Here is a 22,459-nt window from a genome sequence, read left to right on the forward strand (position 1 = left end):
CTAGGGGTCCAATCGGAGCTGTAGCTGCTGGCCTACGCCACAGCCCCAGCAACGCCAGATCCAAGCCTCGTCTGCAACCTACACCACAGCTCACAGCAACGCTGGATCCTTAACCCACTGAGCAAGGCCAGGGATCAGCAACCTCATGGTTCCTAGTTGGATTTGTTTCTGCTGTGCCACAACGGGAACTCCTTGAGCATCTTTTCATGTGCTCACTTGTCATCTGCATATCTTCCTTGTTGGATACTCCACGCAGGTCTTTTTGCCACCTATTTTTTTTTTTTTTGTATTGGGCTGTTTGTTTCCTTCTTCCCCTTATCAATTTGATCATCCTTCTGAATTCAGAGAACCTCAGACAACTGGGGACTCTGTTTTCAAAGTCAGGGTCTGCTAATGGTGATCAGAGTCTGTGGCATGCAAACTGTTGGGAAAGAAGAGAGATTACTGAGGCCGATTTGTTAAAAACTGGGACTTGGATGGAGATCCTTATTCCCCATATAATGTTCCAGATTCCTTCTTCATTTAGCTCTCTGGCAGCTCAGTAGGATAGAGACATATTTTTTCCCCTAATGTGGTTGATGGGATTCTGTGATGTGTAAAGAAACTGAAAAGGATGCAGATGAAAACAAAAATGTTGCATGTCGTTTCTCCAGAGGAGTGGTCCAGGGTTTCATGGACTGTGAGCAGATAAGATTCTGGGTTTTTCTGCAAGGATAACTTAGGACAGACGTCTGTCCAAGCCCACACCCTGCAGAACTGGTGGGCTAGGGTAACTGCCTGCTTGATGTTTATTTATTTAGCTTATTTTTTTTTTTGTATCAAAGCTAGAGAAATCCCAAAACTTGCTTTCAGAGACACTTTTGAACCCTGCCAAGTAACATCTAAGAGGCAGGGGAGTGACTATTTTGGGCCTTGATGGGGACATTCTTGTCCACGTTGCTTACCAGCTATCATTTCAGGTTCCTGCTCTCCTTAGTTCGTGTAACTGGGGTTGTCACTAAAGCCTAAAAATAGCTTGTCCTAAAGCCTTGATTTCTTTGTCAGAGATTTCTTTCCAGATTCTTTCTTCCTCCCTCCCCTCTTAAATTTTTTTTTATTAGTGTATAGTTGATTTACAGTGTTGTGTCAATTTCTGCTATATAGCATAGTGACCCAGTCATATATATATATATATATATATATATATATATATATATATATATATATATATATATCTTTTTTGGGTCATACTATCTTCCATCATGTTCCACTCCAAGAGACTGGATATAGCTCCCTGTGCTGTACAGTAGGACCTCATTGCTTACCCATTCTAAATGTAATGGTTTGCATCTACCAACCCCAAACCCTGTCCATCCCACTTTCTCTCCCCTCCCCCTTGGCAAGCACAAGTCCAGACACCTTATTTCTATTTTGCAAACTCATCCCCCCCTCGTGGCATATGGAGTTCCATGGCCAAGGATCAGATCCGAGCCACAGTTGTGACCTACAGCACAGCTCCGGCAATGCTGGATCTTTAATTTACTGTGCCTGGCTCGGGAGCGAACCTGCATCCTGGTGCTGCAGCGATGCAGCCCATCCTGTTGCATCACAGTGGAAACTCCCATTTTCCCCTTTAATTCGAAGGTGTTTTATGTCGAAGCACACTTTTACAGTCATCTGTTCCTTTGTAACCCAGTTCTTCTGAGCTGTAGGAATGTAGAGAGGTCTCAACTTTGATAGTGTCAGTGATGATCATTGATCCTCAGCATCACCCAGGAGCTTGAGAAAAATGCAGACTCTTTGTTCTACAGCAGAAATGATCACAACACTGTAAATCAACTGTACAACTTTAAAAAATGAATGGAGAGGAGTTCCCGTTGCGGCACAGCAAAACAAATCCACATAGTATCCATGAGGATGTAGGTTCAATTCCTGGGCTTGCTCAGTGGGTTAAGGATCCAAGGTGGCCATGAGCTGCGGTGTAAGTTGCAGATGTGGCTTGGATCCTGCATTGCTGTGGCTGTGGTGTAGGCCAGCAGCTGTAGCTCTGACTCGACCCCTAGCCTGGGAACTTCCATATGCCTCTGGTGCGGCCCTAAAAAGCAGAAAAGAAAAAAAAGGAAAGAAAAATGCAGACTCCTCTCAGCCTGACCCCTAGCAATCCCACTGAGTCAGAATCTGAATTTTAGCAAGATGCTCAGGGATTTGTGTGCCCGTTAAAAAACATTTGGAACGTATCACATTCTTTATTAATCTCAACTTAAAAATTCTACATACAAGCAAAGTGGTTGCTTTCCGATTTGCTCCACTGACTCTTGTTACTGTCCTAGAAAATTTCAGTGATGTTTGCACAAAGGATGTAATTAGCGCTGCTTCCTAGGAGCATGGGGTCAACATGTTCCCGAAAGCATAACGTCGGTGCCCTCCAGCCTGAGGCCACTGTGACACCCCTGTGGTCAAATAAAGCGAGTTTATTATTCCCTGTGGGAAAGGAGGGTGCACACTGGGGAGAAAGGATGTGTGACAGCTCCGGGCCTGTGATTTGGGGGACCAGGGAAGGTAAGCAGGCCCTGCAAAGGGCTGGGGGCTCTCGAGGGGGCTGGTCTTACGACTGAGTATCTCCATCAGAGGCTGAGAAATAGAGTGAGACCAAGGCTGTGCTTGGCAACTGAGCAGCATCACTCGTGTTAGTGATTGTTTCTGTGGTTCCACTGTGGCCTTTTGGTCCCAGCTCAGATGTTGTAGAGTGGTCTTGTTGCTGTCTTGTTCCCCTGGGATCCTGGAGTGACATCTTTGGCTCTTGGGGTGGCATTGGCTCTAAGTTTGTAAGTATGGAGTGTTGTGGCGGGGTGGGGGCGGGTTAGTGCCAGCTTCCAGCTGCAGGGCCATCTTCCTTCCTCTTCAGTGAGTATCCAAGGGGAGGGTGTCCTGGGGGCCAAGCCCCTTGGGGGGCACCCTGTGGGCAGCCCTGGTGGGGGATGAGGGATGAACAGGAGCTGGGCAGCACCCTGGAGAAGGTTTGCCCTGTGTCTGCCTCCATCCTGAGGAAAATCTGTGCATCCTCCATGCAGTGGTACCCGGACAGGACATGAGTCCCCTCCTGCTCCCGGCCACCCCCTCGGCTGTGTCTTTGAGGCTGGGAGGTGGGGACTGAGGCACAGAGAAGCCAAGAGGACAGAGACAGAGGGAGAAACAGACTGAGAGACACAGGGGGAGAGAGAGACCCAGAGAGACTAAGAGAACGCATGTCTTCAGTGAGAAACTCAGGAATAAACGAACCATCGGGGAGGTCCTTCCTGCAGCTCTGTCCCCAGGCCCACTCTTCCTCCTGCACATGTTTGTCTTACTCTTGCTTTTGCTGCATTGTCTTGTTGCTCTGGCCACTTTGCAGGTGGCTGGAAAACAGGTGGCCGGAAAACAGGTGGCCATGAATGTGGGCATGGCAGGTAGTACTTGTGTTAGACTCTGTGTCAGAGGGTGCTGGTCTAGGAGTATCTGTTGTGGCTTAGGGGTAACGAACCCGATTAGGATCCATGAGGACGTAGGTTCCATCCCTGGCCTTGCTCAGTGGGTTAAAGATCCGGAGTTGCTGTGAGCTGTGGTGGAGGTCACAGATGTCACTCAGATTTGATGTTGCTGTGGCTGTGGCTGTGGCTGGCAGCTGCAGCTCCGATTCGACTCCTGGCCTGGGAACTTCCATATGCCTCTGATGTGGCCGTAAAAAGCCAAAAAAAAAAAAAAAAAGGTATTGCTCTAGTTGCCAGACCTAATGGTTTGGATGTTTTTGGATAATGTGGAGAGGCTGGCAGGAATAGGGTACCCCTGTTCTGCGGCATGTGGAGAGGTTGAGGGAGAGCCTCCTTCCTTCCAGAATGTTCCGTGGAACACTGACCCGGGCTTCCCTGCTGGTGTCCCTGTTCTGTGCCAAAGTGACAGCTCAGCAGAGTCTGTGGCTCTGACCCAGGCTGACTGTGCTGTCCCTGTGGACACAGAGCAGAGCCCAGCGAGAGTAATGCCTGAGTTGCCCTTTGGATGGAAGGGAAGAGGCCTTATCCAGGGTCCCCCAGCCAGTTTGTGGCATGACCAGGCCCACAGTGCAGGTCACCCGACACCCTCCATGCTTTTACACTTAATGGTACTTATGGTTCAGACTTAGAAGTCAAAGCGAAAGGGCATTAAGTGGCTGTGGTGGGCCCGTCTGAGTGAGCTTGGATGCTGTGACAAATCCCACAGACCAGGCAGCTCAACCAGCAGACTCTTAATTCTCACAGTCTGGAGTTTGGAGGTCCAAGATCACGGGCCAGCAGATTCAGTGCCAGTGAGAACTCTTGTCCTGGCTGGCAGATGCCACCTTTTCACTGCCCTCATGTGGCCTTTCCTTGATGGCTGCTTGGAGAGAGAGGGGAACCTGGTGTCTCTTCCTCTTCATATTCTTTTTTTTTGTTGTGGCATGTGGAAGTTCCAGGACCAGGGATTGAACCTGCACCACAGCAGTGGCAACACTCTATCTTGAACCACTAGGCCACCAGGGAACTCTGCCTCTTCCTCTTCTTATAAGGACACTCATACCGTTGTGGGGGCCCTACCTTTGTGACCTCATGTAGACCTACCTTCCTGCCCCCAGGCTGTCTCATTGGGGGTTAGGGTTTCAGCCTGTGAATTTAGGGGGAACCTAAAATGCAGAACAAATGAGGGCCCCTCACCTTCCCCCCAACCCCGGCCCTCGCGTTTCCTTGCAAATGTGTGTATGTGTACGTGCATGCAATAGCTCTGGCTTCTCTGTGCAGGAGAAGCTCCTGACAGAACGGGAAGCTGCCACCCTGCAGAGTCAGCTGGAGGACAGCCGGGAAGTGCTCTGCCTCCTGCAGGCCCAGAAGGTTGAGCTACAGGCCCAGGTAGGCTCACGCCTTCTGCTTGCACGTCTTATGCAGTGTCACATGCATGCAGAGGGGTGCACACCTATCCAACTTGGTGAATTCTCACAAACTCAACACATGTGTACCAAGCCCCTGGAGCCAGTAACAGCCTTCTGAGCGGTTGACCAGCTGTCCACACTGAAGGAGGGCTGCCCAGGACGCAGGCCTTTCTGCCGAGACTGGAAAAGTCCAGAGCTAATGGGGACAGTGGGTCCTGCTAATTCTCAGCCCAACAAAGGTTTCCCCTTGGGCCCTTTTGAGTCTCTGCCCTTCTGCCACCAAGTGTAGAGTTGTGTGACAGGAAAGTGAAAAAAGTCGCATGTTAACTGGAAAGTGTGACCCTCCCCCAGGTGTCATTTCTCATTAAGGTCCATTAGCACCACCTGCTGGTAGGTTTCAGTAAGACACGCAATTTCTTCTTTTCTGAAAACATTGGACCTAAAGCAGTGTGGGGACATTGGTGGACCAGGCAGGAGGTCTCCCGTCCTGGTGGGGCTCACTGTGAGACTGTCATGGGTTCCAAGGACCATGCTTTGCAAAGGCCAGCCCTACACTGTGCATGAACACTTATCTGTCACTTAGGCATTTCTTGCAAGGCCCATGTGAGGTCCGGGAACACTGAGCAGAGCCTGGCATGGCTCCTGGCCGGGCTGCCCACAGCCCAATGGGGAAATAGATATAAACCAGATGGAAACAATCCAAGTGGAAACTTCCCTCAGGGTGAAGTTCAGGTTGCCTCGAGGCCTGCACCTTCCACCTGCCTCTCTCCCCACTATCTTCTCGGCTGCTGTCCTGGAAGTGACCTTGGGCCATCCATGGGCTACTCTCTTCTCCTCTCCCGATCCCTCCTGTGGTTCCCAGCACCTGCCCTTCTGCTGCTCACCCCTCTTCTTCGAGTCCCTTTGCTTCTGCAGCACCCAGACCGGCCCCACCTCCTCCAGGAAGCCTTCTGTGATGCCTCACCCCCTGGGCCTCCCTGTGGGCTCCAGGATACCCTGGGTTTGTATCTGTGACCAAGCCGCCTCCACCACTGGACTGTGGCTCCTGCTAGGAAGGTCTGCGACTCTTTCTCCCACTGTCAGGCTAGTGCAGGACGGTGCCTGATGCCCATTCTGAGGTTGCTCCTGTTGGAGACACCTCATTAGTCCACTCTGAGCTGCTGAAGGTGGGACTTTTATTGTTTTCCCTGAACACCCCTCCTTCTGATGAACTGTGGAGTTCCCTGGTGGCCAAGTGGTTAAGGATCCGGCATTATCACTGCTGTGGCACAGGTTTGGTCCCTGGTCCTGGGAACTCCCACATACTGTGGGTGTGGTCAACAAACAAACAAACCAGAAGAACCTGGATCCACTGAGTCCAGGGTCCTCCCTGCTGAGTCTGGGTCTTAAGGGAGAGGATGGGATGGGTTTCCTTATCGCTGTGTCTTTGTCCACAGACAGCAGCCCTTGAACAAGCTATTAAAGATGCCCACCTGTGTTACGATGATGAGATTCAGCTCTATAACGAGCAGATTGACACCCTGAGGAAGGAGATTGAGGAGTCAGAGAGGAGCCTGGAGAGGTCTTCCTATGACTGCCGCCAGCTGCTGGTCGCCCAGCAGACGCTGAGGAACGAGCTGGACCGGTACCATCGGATCATTGAGAATGAAGGCAACAGGTGTGGTCACAGCTGGGCACGGCCGAGGCAGTGCGCCCACCTCCACCAGGCCACTTATGTGTTTCCACATCTTTGTGGCATGCCTCCTGTGTGCCAGCTCTAGGCAGTGGGGATGTGTCGGGGAATGAAACCCCAGATCCATGACCCCGTGGAGCTGGAATACTGTGGGGGAGGCAGAGGAGGAATGGATTTATGATGGGGAGTGTGGCCTGGGACAAGAACTGTAGGGTAAACTGTGGCAGGGAGGAGGGGAGTGGCGGCGGGAGTCATGGTGGGAATGTTTGAAATGTGAAGTAGGGTGGTCAGAAAGGCCCTGTGGAGAAGGCTTCTTCTGGCTCCATGGGCCTCTGGGGACATAAATGTCTTAGCAAAGAGAGAATCAGGAGCCATCATTGAGATGCGGCAGGTGACATGCTTGCGTAGTACCTGTAACTTGACTAGAGCTCAGAGGCGTTGGTGTCGTGACTGCTGCTGCCATCATGGCTTTGAGCAGCTGGTTGGGTCAGTGATGTGGCTGTCAGCAGGCTATCTGGTCTCCTCCAGGTAATGGAGCTGTGGCTTCAATTCTACTGGGAGATTTGTCTCTGTCTGTGTGTCCATCTCATCATCATTCATACCTGCATCTATATTATCTACATCCTCATCATCTACGCCTCTGTCACCTACATCTACACCTCCATCATCTACATCTGCTCCTCCATCATCTGCATTATCTATACCTACATCATCTATATCTGCACCTATATCATCTACATCATCTATGTCTGCATCTTCATCATCTATGTCACCTGCACCTCCATCATCTACACCTACATCATCTATATCTGCACCTACATCATCTGTGTCTGCATCTCCATCACCTATGTCATCTGCACCTTCATCATCTGCATTATCTACACCTACATCATCTATATATGTACCTACATTATCTACATCTGCATCTCCATCATCTGCGTCATCCACACCTCCACCATCTACATTATCTGTACCTACGTCTTCTCCATCTGTGCCTCCAGCATCTACATGATCTATATCTGCACCTCCATCATCACCATCATCTATACCTACATCATCTACATCTGCACCTCCATCATCTACATTATCTACATGTATACCTGCATCATCGACACCATCTACAGCCCTACCTACACCTACTCTACATTATCTAAATGTACATCTATATCATCTATGTCTACCCTGCATCTACACTTAGGTCTGCATCTGTATCTGCATCACCTACATGTGTGTACAGCTACACCACGTCTACACCACGTCTGCACTTACATCATCTACACCTACTTCTACCTCACCTACATTTATATCTACATCACCTACACCTGCATCACCCACACCTACATCATCTACATCTACACATAATCCCTATACTTACACCTGTATCCATGTCTGGATCATCTACATGTCCATATACCCCTGCATCTACATTTTCTACACCTACATCATCTCTTTCTACACCTGTACTATTTACACCTACACCTACATCATCTCCATCTATGTTCTGTCCACACCGACATCTGCATCATTTACATCTCTCATCTGCACGTATACCTGTATCTACATTCTCTATAGCTACACTCACATCTGCATCACCTAAACCTAGACCTCATCTATAGCTACATCATCTGTATCTATATCATCTTCATGCCCATGTTCACCTATAGCTACATCTCTACTATTTATATGCACACCTACGCCTGTATCCATGGCTGCATTGATGCCTATGTCCACATTCATATCCAAAGATATTCAGAGAATGGATTGAGCTGCTTCATATAAGGACTCTGATTCTCTATTAAGTTGAGATTCTTTGATTACATCTTGCTTATTATTTGGATTTAGGTGGAGTTAAAAGAGAAGCACCCAGGTGTTTTCCACAGGAGCACTTCCTTCCCTCTCCCTGAGGCTGTCTTGGCTGCAAGTGCTCTAATGTGTGGCAGGAAAAGCAAGGTTTTCTTTTACTTTCTCTAGTTATGGTCAACGTATTGTGTAGAACTCCAGATTATATTTATGTCGCAATGCTTCATGCATGTAGGTATAAAAATACGTCTTGAATTGGCATTTAAACATCCTTGTAAAACATGTTTGTTTCATAGGCAGGGCTTCACCAAAAGGTAACTGGATACCTCTTTTGTTGGTTTATGTAGAACTCCCAATTTTGGTATTCACACTGATAGAAATATTGCAGGCATAGAGCAAAGACCTTCTGAATACTCTTAGATTCACCAGCTGTTTACATTTTATCTCAGTTGCTTGAACTTACTGCTCTGATTATATATAACAATTTTTTAAAAAACAAGTTAAGGAGTTCCCATCGTGGCGCAGCGGTTAACGAATCCGACTAGGAACCATGAGGTTGCGGGTTCGATCCCTGCCTCTGCTCAGTGGGTTAAGGATCTGGCATTGCCGTGAGCTGTGGTGTAGGTTGCAGACGCGGCTCGGATCCCGCGTTGCTGTGGCTCTGGCATAGGCCGGCGGCTACAGCTCCGATTAGACCCCTAGCCTGGGAACCTCCATATGCCACGGGAGTGGCCCAAAAAAATAGCAAAAAGACAAAAAACAAACAAACAAAAAAAAAACCCAAAAAAAACAAGTTGGAAGTGTCATATCCTGGTTGCCCTAAATAGTTCAGCCTGACCGGCCATTCTTTTATTTAAACCCTCCCCCTGCCCCGCCACAAACAAAACCTCTGTTTAACAGAGAAGGGGCGTTTTTAAATTAGCAACTTCTGCTTTACAATTTTTCTGTAAGTGTGTTTCACAATTTAGGACTTGAGCCCAAAGAAAAGATTATTTCCTTTCTGTTGTCATGCAGAGTGTACATGTGTTTCTGATTCCTGAGCAGCCAGATCTAGAGAAAGAAAGAAATGGATCTTTCTCATTTCTGCTCTCCATTAGAATCCCTCTTGCCCCCACCATCTCTTTGGCTCAATGAATAGAGATGGTGACTACTGACCACTCTCTTTCTGGTTCTTTTTGCCAGACTGAGCTCTGCCTTCATTGAAACACCCATCACACTGTACACAGCGAGCCATGGAGCCTCCCTCAGCCCTCGGCATGGTGGGAAAGGTAGGTTCTCAACCCTGACTTCTGCTATTTTCTGTCCTGGGAAAAATGGAAAAAAAACCAAGTGGCTTTCTTCCTGAACTTAACCTTCAGGCTTCCTTCCAATCCATGTGGAAACTCAGTGCTTTCTGTGAGGTCCCCTTCTCTCCCTCACTGATGTGCGTCACCAGGTACGGGGTGATGGAGCCCAAAAATTTATGATGAGAAAGTCAGACCGGGGGTAGGCATCCCAAAATGCCTTCCCCGAATATGAGGCATTTAACTGGGGAGAAAAAAAAATGCAATTCAGCATTTACTTCAGCAAGAAGTGAATATTGAATCGTATCTATCTCCCCCCATTAAATGAATGATTTTCTTTTTCCTTTTTTTTTTCTTTTTCTTTTTTCTATTTAGGGCCTTATCTGCAGCATATGGAAGTTCTAAGGCTAGGGGTCAAATAGGAACTGCAGCTGCTGGCCTATGCCACAGCCACAGCAACATGGGATCTGAGCCATGTCTGTGACCTCCACCACAGCTCATGGCAACACTGGATCCTTAACCCACTGAGTGAGGCCACGGATCAAACCCATGTCCTCATGGATACTAGTTGGGTTCTTAACCTGCTGAGCCACAACAGGAACTCCTATATGAATTTTTTTCCTTTTTTTCTTTTTGGCCACCTGGCAGCATATGGAGTTCCCGGGCCAGGGATCAGATCTGAGCCACAGTTGTGACCTGAGCCACAGCTGTGGCAATGCTAGATCCCACTCTGCTAGGCCGGGGATCAAACCTACATCCCAGGGATCAAACCTCCACCCCAGTGCTCCCAAGATGCTGGCAATACCATTGCACCCCAGCAGGAATTCCTCAATGAACTTTTTTTTTTTTTTCTTTTTTTAGGGCCACACCTGCAGCACGTGAAGGTTCCCAGGCCAGGGGTCAAATCGGAGTTACAGCTGCTGGCCTACACCACAACCACAGCAACACAGGATCCAAGCCGAGTCTGTGACCTACACTACAGCTCATGGCAACTCCAGATCCTTAACCCACTGAGCGAGCCCAGGGATCAAATCTGTGTCTTCATGGATACTAGTCAGATTCATTTCCACTGTGCCACGAGGGGAACTTCTTCAATGAACTGTTTTATGCACAGGTGCTTAATCTAGTGTCAGGAGCAGAGTAGATGCTTGATTTTTGTTCGTTTTCTCTTCTGTTCAAAGCTGAGCAGGAGCAGCTTGCTGGCCAGTGAGGCTTCTGCCTTCAGCGTTTGGTCTCACAGGTTTCATGCTCCTGTGAAATATTGGCTCACGGCAGTCACCTCGGTCCTGAACAGACAGTGTATGGGGAGAAGAGAAGCCTGTGATTCTAGTGCCTTCATATTCGAGTGTCTGACAGCTCAGAGGGCTTCTGGAAATGGGGTTCTAGAATCAGAATGTGGCTGCAGGGGCAGTGGTTCCCAGACTCCCAGTGCTGGCTCCAGGGCATGTGGCTGTGTGCAGGGCACTGAACTCACAGGGTCCTCGGGCTTGGCTTGATACTCTGCTGTCGCTGTCTGGGAAACCACCCCCACCCATTTCTTTTTTTTTGCTTTTTAGAGCTGCATTTGCAGCATATGGAAGTTCCCAGGCTAGCGGTCAAATTGTATCTGTAGCTGCAGCTGCTGGCCTATACCACGGTCACAGCAACGCCAGATCTGAGCAGTGTCTGTGAACTATACCACAGCTCACGGCAATGCCGAACCCTTAACCCACTGAGCGAGGCCAGGATCAAACCCATATCCTCATGGATATTCGTCAGATTTGTTTCCACTGCACCACAGCAGGAACTCCAATCTTTTTTTTTTTTTGTCTTTTTGTCTTTTTAGAGCCACACCCACGGCATATGGAGATTCCCAGATTCCCAGGCTAGGAGTCCAATCGGAGCTGTAGCCACTGACCTACACAAGAATCACAAAAACGTGGAATCTGAGTGGCATCTGTGACCTACACCACAGTTCATGGCAGCGCCAGATCCTTAACCCACTGAGCAAGGCCAGGGATCAAACCCGCCACCTCATGGTTCCTAGTCGGATTCGTTTCCATTGCGCCACAGTGGGAACTCTAACTCCAATTCTTCCCCCTTTTGAACAGGGGACTCTGCCTTTTCCTTTCTCACTGGGCCCTGCAATTGGGCAGCAGGTCCCGCAAGCACCCCCTTCTCCCACACGTGCTCCCAGCCGGTTTCCTTTGACGTGTCCCCCTCCATGTCCCCTCCTCCCCGATGGCCTCACAGCCTGCATCTGCCATTCCTGCTCTCTCTGCCCTGTCACTGAGGGTCAGCCCCACTAGATGCCTTGGCTCCGTGTGTCTTTGACCTCTGGTTAACAATGGGAGGGAGGGACTGGAGAAGACCTTTGGGGTGAAAGGTTAAAAAACCACTGCATGAGTAAAGCTGGAAGGCCTCAGGGATGAGGCAGGGTGAGATTTTTATGTTTTCTTAAACTTTCCATTTTACCTCTTGGTTGGTCTGAAGAAATGAATACAGCCTCAGGAACAGGGGATGCCTATTCTGAGTTTCTTTGCATCACTTCCTCTTGTTGCCTCAGAAGAAAGGGATGCTGATCAAGGGGTGGTTGTATTTATTTAGCTTGGGGTGCATGTGGAACAAGGGAGCCACTCCGTGGTTTGGTACCATCCCCGAGCCTGAAGCTGTTCTGAACCTGTCAGCGGTCCAGGTGGCTCCTTTGGGGAAGCCTGAGGTGGGAACGGCTCTGTGGGTTGGGTCCCCCTGTCTCGTCTGTGGATCCGAGTGTCACAGGGATGAGCTCAGCGTGGGGGTTGGCATGGGGCAGGGAGAAACCCTTAGCCCAGTGAGTTGTACCCAGGGTGATGGGCACTGAGGGTGCCTTCCCCTCCCTCTGCAAGCCCAGAGGGGCCAAGTGACTTGTCCAAAGCCACACAGTGGCTGTCAGAGTTGGGTGTTCCACATGGGCTGTGGAAGCAATGGACTCAGGAATCTTTCCCTGTTGCTTTTGATCATAAAGTAAACCCCACCCCAGTGCTAGATATGGGGCTCTGAAATAATCAGCCCATTTTTCTTTTAAAAATTATAGTTGATTTATAATTAAAAATTTTTTAATTAAAAATTTTTTGTTATAGTCGACTTACAATTTTTTAAAGGGTTAAGTCATTTTATTATTTAAAACAAATTTCTAAAAAAATTTTCTTGTCTTTTCAGGGCTCTCTCTCTTTTTTTCTTTTTACAGCTGCCCCTGTAGCCTATGGAAGTTCCCAGCCTAGGGGTCCATTCAGAGCTGCTGCTGTCAGCCTATACCACAGCTATGCATTTTTCAGCCAATAATTTTCCTCCTCTTTCATTGATGATTATATTTCACTCGTTGTCCCTTCCTTTTTTTTTTTCTTTTTTTAAGATCTCACCAGAGTTGTGCAGGATATAACAACAGCAAAACCAAGACAAAAAGGCCTCCCCAAGAATGTTCCAAGGAAAAAGGAGATTATAGCAAAAGACAAAGCAGATGAAAGTCTGGAAGAGGCACCACTGAGGGGTCTGGAAGACGCAAAGCCGGGGCGGGTGGTATTTAAAGAAGAGGAAGAATCTAAGCTTGAATCAGGGGATGAAGGAGTGAGTCTCTTGACCCCGGTAGGGGCGCCAGAGGATGTTCCAGATGGAGGGAAGATAAGCAAAGCCTTTGAAAAACTAGGCAAGATGGTCAAGGAGAGAATGAAGGGCCCCAAAGAACCTGAGCCTCCCCCTGAGCTCTATACCAAAGGGCGGTATGTGCTGGTCTCCGGGGATGCCAACTTCGTGGACCCGGGCTTCTGTTCCTTCTCTGTCCCAGCCAAAGGGGGTGTGGTTGTTTCCAAGGTGGATGACTCTTTGCATCCTGACCTCGGCGTGGAGCCCTCTCCCCCGCAGCCTGAGCCCCCTCTGGAGGAGGGACAGGGGCCTCCCCCAGAGAAAGAAGATGCTCTGGAGGATGGACAGGGGCCTCCCCCAGGGAAAGAAGATGCTCTGCAGGATGGGCAGGGGCCTCCCCCGGGGAAAGAAGATGCGCTGCAGGATGGGCAGGGGCCTCCCCCGGGGAAAGAAGATGCGCTGCAGGATGGACAGGGGCCTCCCCCAGAGAAAGAAGATGCTCTGGAGGATGGACAGGGGCCTCCCCCAGAGAAAGAAGATGCTCTGGAGGATGGACAGGGGCCTCCCCGGGGGAGAGAAGATGGACACCCCCCTGCCAAGCACACTGCAGACAAGGGGGTTGAGATAAATCAACAGAAGGGCCCTGGGAAGAAGCAGGATGTTCAGAAGGAGGAGGAGGGGGCCAGGAGGCCCTGTCCCATGGTCATGCCTGCTCCAGAGGGACCGTCCACACCCCAGTCTCAAGGGCCTCGGGTCACTCATGGGGGGCCCCTGGGGCCTGGGGCCAGGAGCAGCAGCCTGCCAGCCAGAAGCCCTCCCAGGACGCTGGCCTATGAGAAGGTGGAAGTGATGGAATCCATTGAGAAGTTTTCCACGGAGAACATTCAGACGTATGAAGAGACCGCTGTGATTGTGGAGACCATGATTGAGAAGACAAAGGCCAACAGGAAGAAAGTGGGAGAGAAAGGCTCCGGGGACGCCTAGCTCATGGGGGGAAACATCCCTCGGGCCGCTGTAGGGACGTGCTTTGCTGTTTTAGAATAAACCTTGCAAGAGTGAGGGTTCTTGTTTGGGTTAGAGCATACTTGGCCCATCTGACATTGCCAGTGAAGCCTTAATTAAAGAGTTTTCTTTGCTTGCATGTCCTTTGTCTAATTTACAGGGGCCGTGGGCTTGTGGGGGTTGTGGTCCGCCGCGCTCAGAACAGGGATGCCCTGTTAACAGCCATTTAGGAAAGAGACATGCCCTCCCTTGTGGGTCATTGAAAGATGCCTTAGTGGCTCAGAGTCTGGATTTCACACTGACGCATGTTAGTGGATGGCATTGGCTCATTTTCACTGCTTTTCAGGTGTGAGCACATGGTCGTGTGAGGAGTGTTTTGTTAGAAGTAAAATGATTCAAGGTGTCTGCCTTGGTTTGGGTTTCCCCAGAAGCCGACCCCGAAGCAAGGGTTTGATATAATTTTTCAGGGGATGTGATCTCAGGAAGTGTTAGCAGGGCAGGGACCGTGAGGCAGCCAACAGGAGGTGGGGTACCTGGTGGGTCAGTGCTTTGGGCTGTGGCAGCTCAGCACTGCCCCTTCCCCACCCCGGGAGTAGGGTGCCTCAATTATTCTGCCTGAGGGTGAGGGCCCTGGGGTATTGATCCACCAACTCCTGTCAATCAGGAGGGAGGGCTGCTCCCAGGGCATTGACTTTGGGAAACAGGAAAGCCTTCAGGGAGCGCTAAGAAGTACAGGTCCAGGCATGGAAATACATGGAAATGGTCAGGGTCACGGGGATGTAGGTGGGGCACCAGTGCCACCTGCCACAGTGCCGTATGTGCTGAGTGTCCTTTTGTCTGAGTTATTTAGAATTTCTTACTCAGAGAGTGCAATCCTGGATCAGGTTACAAAAAGCAGAATCAAGCATCACTGTGTAGTTCCTTGTTTAGCATTTAGTTAATTAACTAGTCCAAGAGGCATTTATTGAACATATTCTCTGTCCCAGACAGTGTGGTGTGCTGCTAATGGGTGTTAACTAATGACCTTAGTTACTGAAATATAATATACCATAGTATACGTGGTTGAGCATGTTCTGTGCACACATATGCAGGCACATGCACACAGATATTTATGGTGTCACATCCTAGGAATTAGGAATTACTTGAATTCAGAATCTTTATGAAAATTATGTTCCTCTAGGGGTCTTTTTTTTCTACTAAATATCCAAAAATAATTTTTTACTTATCAAATTAAGAAATTACTCCTTGGGAGTTCCTGTTGTGGTGGAGTGGAAAAAGATCCGACTAGTGTTCATGGGGAGGTAGGTTTGAACCCTGGCCTTGCTCAGTGGGTTAAGGATCTTGTGTTACTATGAGCTGTGGTGTAGGTTGCAGATGGCTTGGATGCTGAGTTGCTGTGGTGTAGGCCGGCAGCTGTAGCTCTGATTTGACTCCTAGCCTGGGTACTTCCATATGCTGCAGGTGCCACCCTAAAAACACAAGAAAAAAAAAGCCCCCCCAAAACAAAACAAAACAAAACAAAACAAAAAAAGAAAAAAGAAATTACTCCTTCCTCATGTAGATGCTCCAAAATACATTAAGGGCAGTGAATAAATGTGCTTAAATGGATTATTGCATCTGCCTAAACAAAAGTATCTGGCAAGGCAGCTCCACATTATTAGAGAAAATTGATGGTGTCATAAATTACATCCTATTATTTCTTTGTTAGTGATAATACAAAGAATACTAAATAGAGTCACCTTTCCTTTCAATTTAGAGCTTTACAGAGTCTTGCCTTGAATTCATTTGAGGTTTTGACTTCAAAATATGCTTTCACTGTTCTTTCTAAAAAATGAGTGGAGAACCCATCACACAATTTGGAGATACATATAATTTAAAAGATTAAGGGAGAATGATGGAAACCATTAGCTGGAGCCCAGAATGTGCTATGAATTTGTGTGTATATTATGTTCAACATAACAGCCACTGCAAACCTTTTCTTTTCCCCATTAAATCTTTTGATTTTTTGGACCAAATCCTTATTTTCAAAGGTGGGGGGTATTTTGGGAGAGGAAAGTTCATTTTTATATTGTATTTAATCAATGATCAGAAAATGGATTGGGGACCTGTTCTGTGCCACTCATGGCTCTGGGCACTGAGGGATGGCAGGGGACCCTGGACATGGTTCTGCTCTCACAGTCATGACACTCTGTGGGGGAGGGGGAAGAATTTGCACTGAGTGGCTGGTCCTAACTGCAGATAACTAAGTAAGAGAAAATCACGCAGGGACAACATTAGGAAGGAGATCAAACAAGGTGATGTGCTTGAATGATGGGGACTTGGGCGGGGGGGGGGAGTCAGGCGAAGACCCCATGGATGAGGTGACATGTGATCTGCATGACAAGAAGGGCCAGTTGTGTGGGGATCCAAGCGAAGTGCATTGAAGGCAGCGGGAACGGCCAGTGCAAAAGTCCTGGGGCAGAAACAGACTTGGATTTTTCCAGGAGGAGGAATCAAGGGGGTTGTAGGTGGACCATGGAAGGAGGGGAGGTCAAGGCCAGGTGAACAACATTTCCTGGCAGTATCACCACAACCTGAAAGCCAGGCTCAAGGTGTGAAATTTGGAGCTACCTGCAGTGCACATTTTTGGGTTTATTCAGGCTCTTTTCTGCTCTCCACTCTCCCCCCAAGCCCCACTTGCTTGTTGTCTCACCCGCTCTTCTCTACTTTTTCTGGTTGGCTCTGTTTCCCTCTGGAGAGGTGCAAAATGAGTTTCATTCCTGGCTTTCCCTCTCCCCAAGGTCTCTGAAAACAAGCACTTAAGTTTTGCTAAAAATTAAACACAGGGATTCAGAGAATTCCTCCCAGTAGCATCATTGACCAGAGAAGCCCAGAGTTCTGTCAAGCCCTGAGATACCCGAAGGGCTGGTGCCCCGAATGGCTGGTCCTAACTGCTGTATCAGGGGGTCCTAGCCTCCCCTTCCCTGACTCAGCCTCGAGTCCAGGACCGAGACTTGCCAAAACTGTATCCCCCATCACGAAGCTGTGTCCCAGCTCCCCAGCCCCCTGACCCCATTCTCCAAGTGTTCAAGTCTGTGACCAGTAACTGCTGTCAGATCAGCCCCCCTGGGCGTTGCTCCCCCAGACCCTCTCACACTTGTTGCTCAGGTTCAATTCTACCCTCCCAGGTAAGTAGGGCAGGTACCTGTGACTTTCTGCCTTAGGGGTCTTATGGCCACAGTGGTGGAGGCCACACAGAGGCAGGTTGGGAGTGCTGGGCTGTTCATGCTTGTGGGAGCTGCTCTCAACCAGGATGGAGAGGATCAGTGGCAGAGGACCTGGATCCCTCCCCACTCCACTGGGACAACGCTGAGGCATGTTCTACATAGTCCCCGGTGGGTCTCAGCTCCAGAAACCCGTGAGGAAACCCACTCATCCCTGTGGCCTGAATGGAACTCCTTCCTTCCCTGTCCCCACTTTCCTGGTCCCCTACATAAAGATGCTTCCTTTCAAATAAGTGACTTGGAGTTCCTGCTGTGGCAAAATGGGATTGGCAGTGTCTCTGAAGCACTGGGTTGCGGATTCGATCCCCGGCCCGGCACAGTGGGTTAAGGATCTGGCATTGCTGCAACTGTGGCTCAGATCTGATCTCTGGCCCAGGAATTCCATATGGCGCAGGCCAGCCAAAAAAAGGCTTGACCTCAACTGCTTGTCTGAGTTGGCTTCTGGGAGGTTCCAACATGAGACAGCTGGTGGGTATCTGCCCAGCAGCCCCTCCCCCTCCTCAGGTGGCAGCCCTGGTTTTGTACTGGGGAGCCGCTTCTCCTGCATGTGTGACCACCCTGATAGGACCATCGAGGCATCCTGCCTTCCTCTGCGTCAGCAAGCAGGTGTCCCAAGCTAGAGCTGGTGTTGGCCTGGGAGATTTGAGTCCAGTGAAACCAAGGCTGTAAGTGCTGATTTGGTGCCCTGATGGGGGAGCTCTGATGCAGTCACCACTGGCTCCCACCCTGCATCCCCACCCCAAGGCTCCCTCCAATCTCTGTCCCTTACCTGGACTGGTTTAGGGTGGCTTTTCAGGAATTCCTTCAGTTCTGAGAGCCACTCTGCATGCTCTGGACACGTTGCTTCTGTGCTTTCACACTAGACATAGTTGGTCTCTGTTGCTTACAACCCCAGGGATCCCAAAGATTACTGCTGGTGAAGGAGGGTCAGTATGAGGGGGACTTAGGGAGGTTTGGGTTAGGTTGGGTTGACCCCCGAGCAGACCCTGGACAAGGTCTCAGGTGCAGGTGGTTCATCAGAGGGGTGATCACAGGAACTCACAGTGTCTTAGCGAGCACCTGCCCCTTTGCTCCAAGCCCGCCTTTCTACACTCTGGTGCTGGGGTTGGAACTGCTACCTCGTCCCAGCTTTGCCAGTATCTCCCTGGTCAGGAAGAAGGGACAGGCTGGAAGAGGGAGCCAGGCCCTGCTTCTGGTCTGTCTTCATCGCCCAGAAGGGCAATTTCACCCCAGCAGTGGCGGTTCCTTCCTGGAACAGCTGCTGAATCCAGTTCTCAGTTTTCCCAACATTCTCAGAACCAGCCTCACTCCACAGGGACACCTGCATCAGCCAGTTGAGGCCCCTCCTCAAAGGTCTGGGTCTTCTGGGGCCTGCCACTTGCAGTCATGGTGGTACCCCTCCCTGGGATCCCTCCATGGTCCTCTGAGTCACCTTCATTTCATGGCAAGTTTCCCGACTTGCATCGCTATTAGACTGCCTGGTCCCCATGCTACATTAGTGTTTGCTTTTGCCTATCCACATTTTTATTATTATGAAGTTTTTTACTTTATAGTCTAAAACCATAAGATGTTGACTATTATCTATAAAAATATTGAACCACGGAGTTCCTGTCTTGGCTCAGCGGTTAGCAAATCCAACTCTGAACCATGAGGTTGCGGGTTCAATACCTGGCCTCACCCAGTGGGTTAAGGCTCTGGCGTTGCCGTGAGCTGTGGTGTAGGTCACAGACGCGGCTCTGATCTGGCATTGCTGTGGCTGTGGTGTAGGCCAGCGGCTACAGCTCTGATTAGACCCCTAACCTGGGCACCTCCATATGCCATGGGTGCGGCCCTAAAAAGACAAAAAAAAAAAAAAAAAAATTGAACCACTATATTGTATACCTGAAACTAATATAATATCATCAGTCAACTATATTTAAAAAAGGATGTTGAGTATTAAATATTATCAGTCTAATTCAGGGAAAGATTTGAAATTTTTATTTTTTAAAAAGGAACAATACTGTTCAATGAAAATAATGCGGGTAATTTAGATTGTAGATGGGCATGAAATGGAAAAAAGGGAACTATTAGTTCAGAAGAATCAAATAGTTTCTCTCCCCCACACATATATCAATATTTATTTATTTTTGGCTGCACTTTCAGCATTTGGAAGTTCCTGGGCCAGGGATTGAACCTGCATCACAGTGGTAACCAGAGCTATAGCAGTGACAACGCCAGATCCTTAACCCACTGAGCCACCAAGGAACTCTTCAATACATCTTGTTATATTCAATTTATAGCGCTTTTTTTTTTTTTTTTTTTTTTTTTAGGGCCGCATGCATGGCATATGGAGGTTCCCAGGCTAGGGATTGAATAGGAGTTGTAGCTGCTGGCCTACACCATAGCCACAGCAACGTAGGATCTGAGCTGGGTCTGCAACCTACACCACAGCTCATGGCAATGCTGAATCCTTAACCTACTGAGCGAGGCCACAGCGGGAACTGCTATAGTGCATTCATATTCAGTTCTCTCTGTTAACATCACTGGTGGGGTTCCTGTCCCCTGAATGGGGAGACTGGGCTTGAGACTGGGAAGGGAGGTGCTACTACAGGCAGCATTAACTTGCTGGCCATCACTATGGGCAGCTGGGGCTCCACCCACTGGGAAGAGACCTGGTTGAACATCTTCAAATTGTCCCAACAGCAGGCAAGGAAGTGGAGATATCTGTGGACCAGATCTCACCCTTCCTCAGGTGGGGGTGGCCCCGGGGCACTGAGTCCCTGGCCTTTCTGCCTGTTGTGTATTAGATCCTGAGCGTCTCTGCAGCCAGAGAACACCCCCAGCAGGAAAAGTGTCCGTGGCTTTTAAGGAAACTGTCCACAGATGACCTCTGGGGCCAGCCAAGGGGACAGAGAAAGGGCAGAGGATGGCACACATTTTCTATAAAAGATTATAGGTTGTACAGCCTCTGTTATAACTACTCAATTCTGCTGTTTTAGGAAGAAAACAGCCACAGAAAATACAAAAGCAAATAGATATGATTGCCTCCAATAAGACTGTATTTACATGGGCACAACACTGTAAATCAATTACACTTTCATAACAATAAATAAATTATTTTTTTCTTTTTTTGGCTGTCCCATGGCATACGGAGTTCCTGGGCCAGGGATCGGATCTGAGCCACAACTGCAGCCTACACCGAAGCTGAGGCAACACTGGATCCTTTAACCCACCATGTGCTGCGCCCTGGCGCTGCAGAGATGTGGCAGATCCCAATAAGCCACGGCGGGAACTCCAAAATAAATAAATTTAAAAAAAGAAGACTATATTTACAAAACAAACACTGGGCTGGATTGAGTCCCTGGGATGTGGTTGGCTGGTGCCTGCTGTAGGGCACACACCAACAAGGTCTGCTATAAAATCCAATGTACATATCAGAAGAACCTCTTATCTGACATCTCTGCTTGTTTCTTCCTTCCGTTTTCATGTTGGAAAATTCCATTTGAGTCTCTCCTTGACTTGAAGCCTATGTCATGAGAAAGGATCTTCAAGCAACCGTGATAATCAAGTTTATCCTTAAATTTTTGTATGTGGGGTCTGTAGCTGGGATGGTGCTGGTGAGTGAAGGCGCCTGAAAACTCACACGGCATTTGGCACATTGAAGAACATCATTCAAGTACCACAATTAGTGCAAATGCTTGGCTCTGATTTCTCGTGTTTGGGTAAAAGAATAAGTGATGCCACACACAAAAAGCCACATGGACTTATGTTTTATTAGAAGAAATAGAGTTTTTGAGTTGACATCGATATTCTATTAGTAGACGCATCTCTGGTCAATACCTCGCCAGTCACACCTGCCTGTCACCTGGCTGCTTGTGTGCTTGTGATCAGGAGCTTAGCCAGTGGCTCCAGGACATGGGGTCAAAAGAGACAAAGATAGGTTGCAGCCTTGCCTTCCATCCAGCTTGGAGTAGACCATGGGCGTCCTGCTGGGTGCAAGGTGACATCTTTGAGGGCACCGTCAGGGTACCCACACTGGGATTGTGATGGGGGGGAGGTGGCCTGAAGTCTCCATGGTGGGAATCAGTGACAGTTACCATAAGAACTAAGGGAATCCCAGCCGCATTTGGTTGTTCCGGCATCTAAAACGCTGTGGGATGAGATTTCCAATCACCCCCATCCCACCCCAAGCCTCATAGGGCTGAATATTAGGAATCTGGCAGCACAAGGGCTTTATCTCCTGGACTGAGAGCATGTCTCATGGTCAGTCATGGAGGTTCCCAGGCTAGGGGTTGAACTGGAGCTGTAGCTGCCAGTCTACAGCAAGGCCACAGCGATGCAGGATCCGAGTCTGTGACCTACAATCACAGCTCACGGCAATGCCAGATCCTTAACCCACTGAGCGAGGCCAGGAATTAAACCTACGTCCACATGGATGCTAGTCCAGTTTGTAACCTGCTGAGCCATGATGGCAACTCCCCACAGTGAGTCTCTTCTAAGTTCTAAGAGGAAAAGGAAACTGGCAGGCTGTCTGGAAGATTTTGCTTCAGGTCAGATTTTGATAGCTGATCCCTTATAAACTCAAATCCAAACTCAACCAGTGTTTTTTGAACCCAAGGAAAGGGACTCCTGGCAATGAGAGACCAGTGGGCCACTCAGGCACTAGTTGATGAACTTGAACGCAGAGAAGACGTCTTCTTTCCTGGAGATCTAGGTGCTGGTGTTGCTCACGCTGGCCTCCCTCTCTCCTGGTGACAGTGTCCTTGGGAAGCAGAAAATGGCTTCAGGAGGCTGTGTGTGGGCTTGGGATCAGATCATTGGCAGGTGGACGGCGTTTCAAGATGCTTATCTGGGACGGCCTCGCTGTGTATTGAGCTCTCTCCTCAACAGACTTCAGCTCTTCAGAGGCTGGAGTTGCCCTTATTCCAGCCTCTGTGTTGCCCTCTGCTGAACACTGTCAGGTGCTGTG

At 49.1% G+C, this 22,459-nt stretch overlaps 1 protein-coding gene across 3 annotated transcripts in view; it reads left to right on the forward strand.

The window, feature by feature from the left end:
* BFSP1 (beaded filament structural protein 1) overlaps window positions 1-14,387 on the forward strand; it is a 33,712-nt gene extending 19,325 nt beyond the window's left edge. For 2 of the 3 annotated variants that reach the window (XM_047771638.1, XM_047771640.1), the window contains exons 5-8: window positions 4,767-4,874; window positions 6,331-6,551; window positions 9,549-9,634; window positions 13,020-14,387. In XM_047771638.1, coding sequence (XP_047627594.1) covers window positions 4,767-4,874; window positions 6,331-6,551; window positions 9,549-9,634; window positions 13,020-14,230 — 1,626 coding nt within the window. In that variant the 3' untranslated portion in view covers window positions 14,231-14,387. The remainder of the gene's footprint in view (window positions 1-4,766; window positions 4,875-6,330; window positions 6,552-9,548; window positions 9,635-13,019) is intronic. The other variant, XM_047771639.1, reaches the window with a different exon arrangement.
* Window positions 14,388-22,459: the final 8,072 nt, after the last annotated feature.

The sequence above is a fragment of the Phacochoerus africanus genome, chromosome 3 (genome assembly GCF_016906955.1).
Source record: "Phacochoerus africanus isolate WHEZ1 chromosome 3, ROS_Pafr_v1, whole genome shotgun sequence".
In the NCBI taxonomy this organism is placed as follows: Eukaryota; Metazoa; Chordata; class Mammalia; order Artiodactyla; family Suidae; genus Phacochoerus; species Phacochoerus africanus.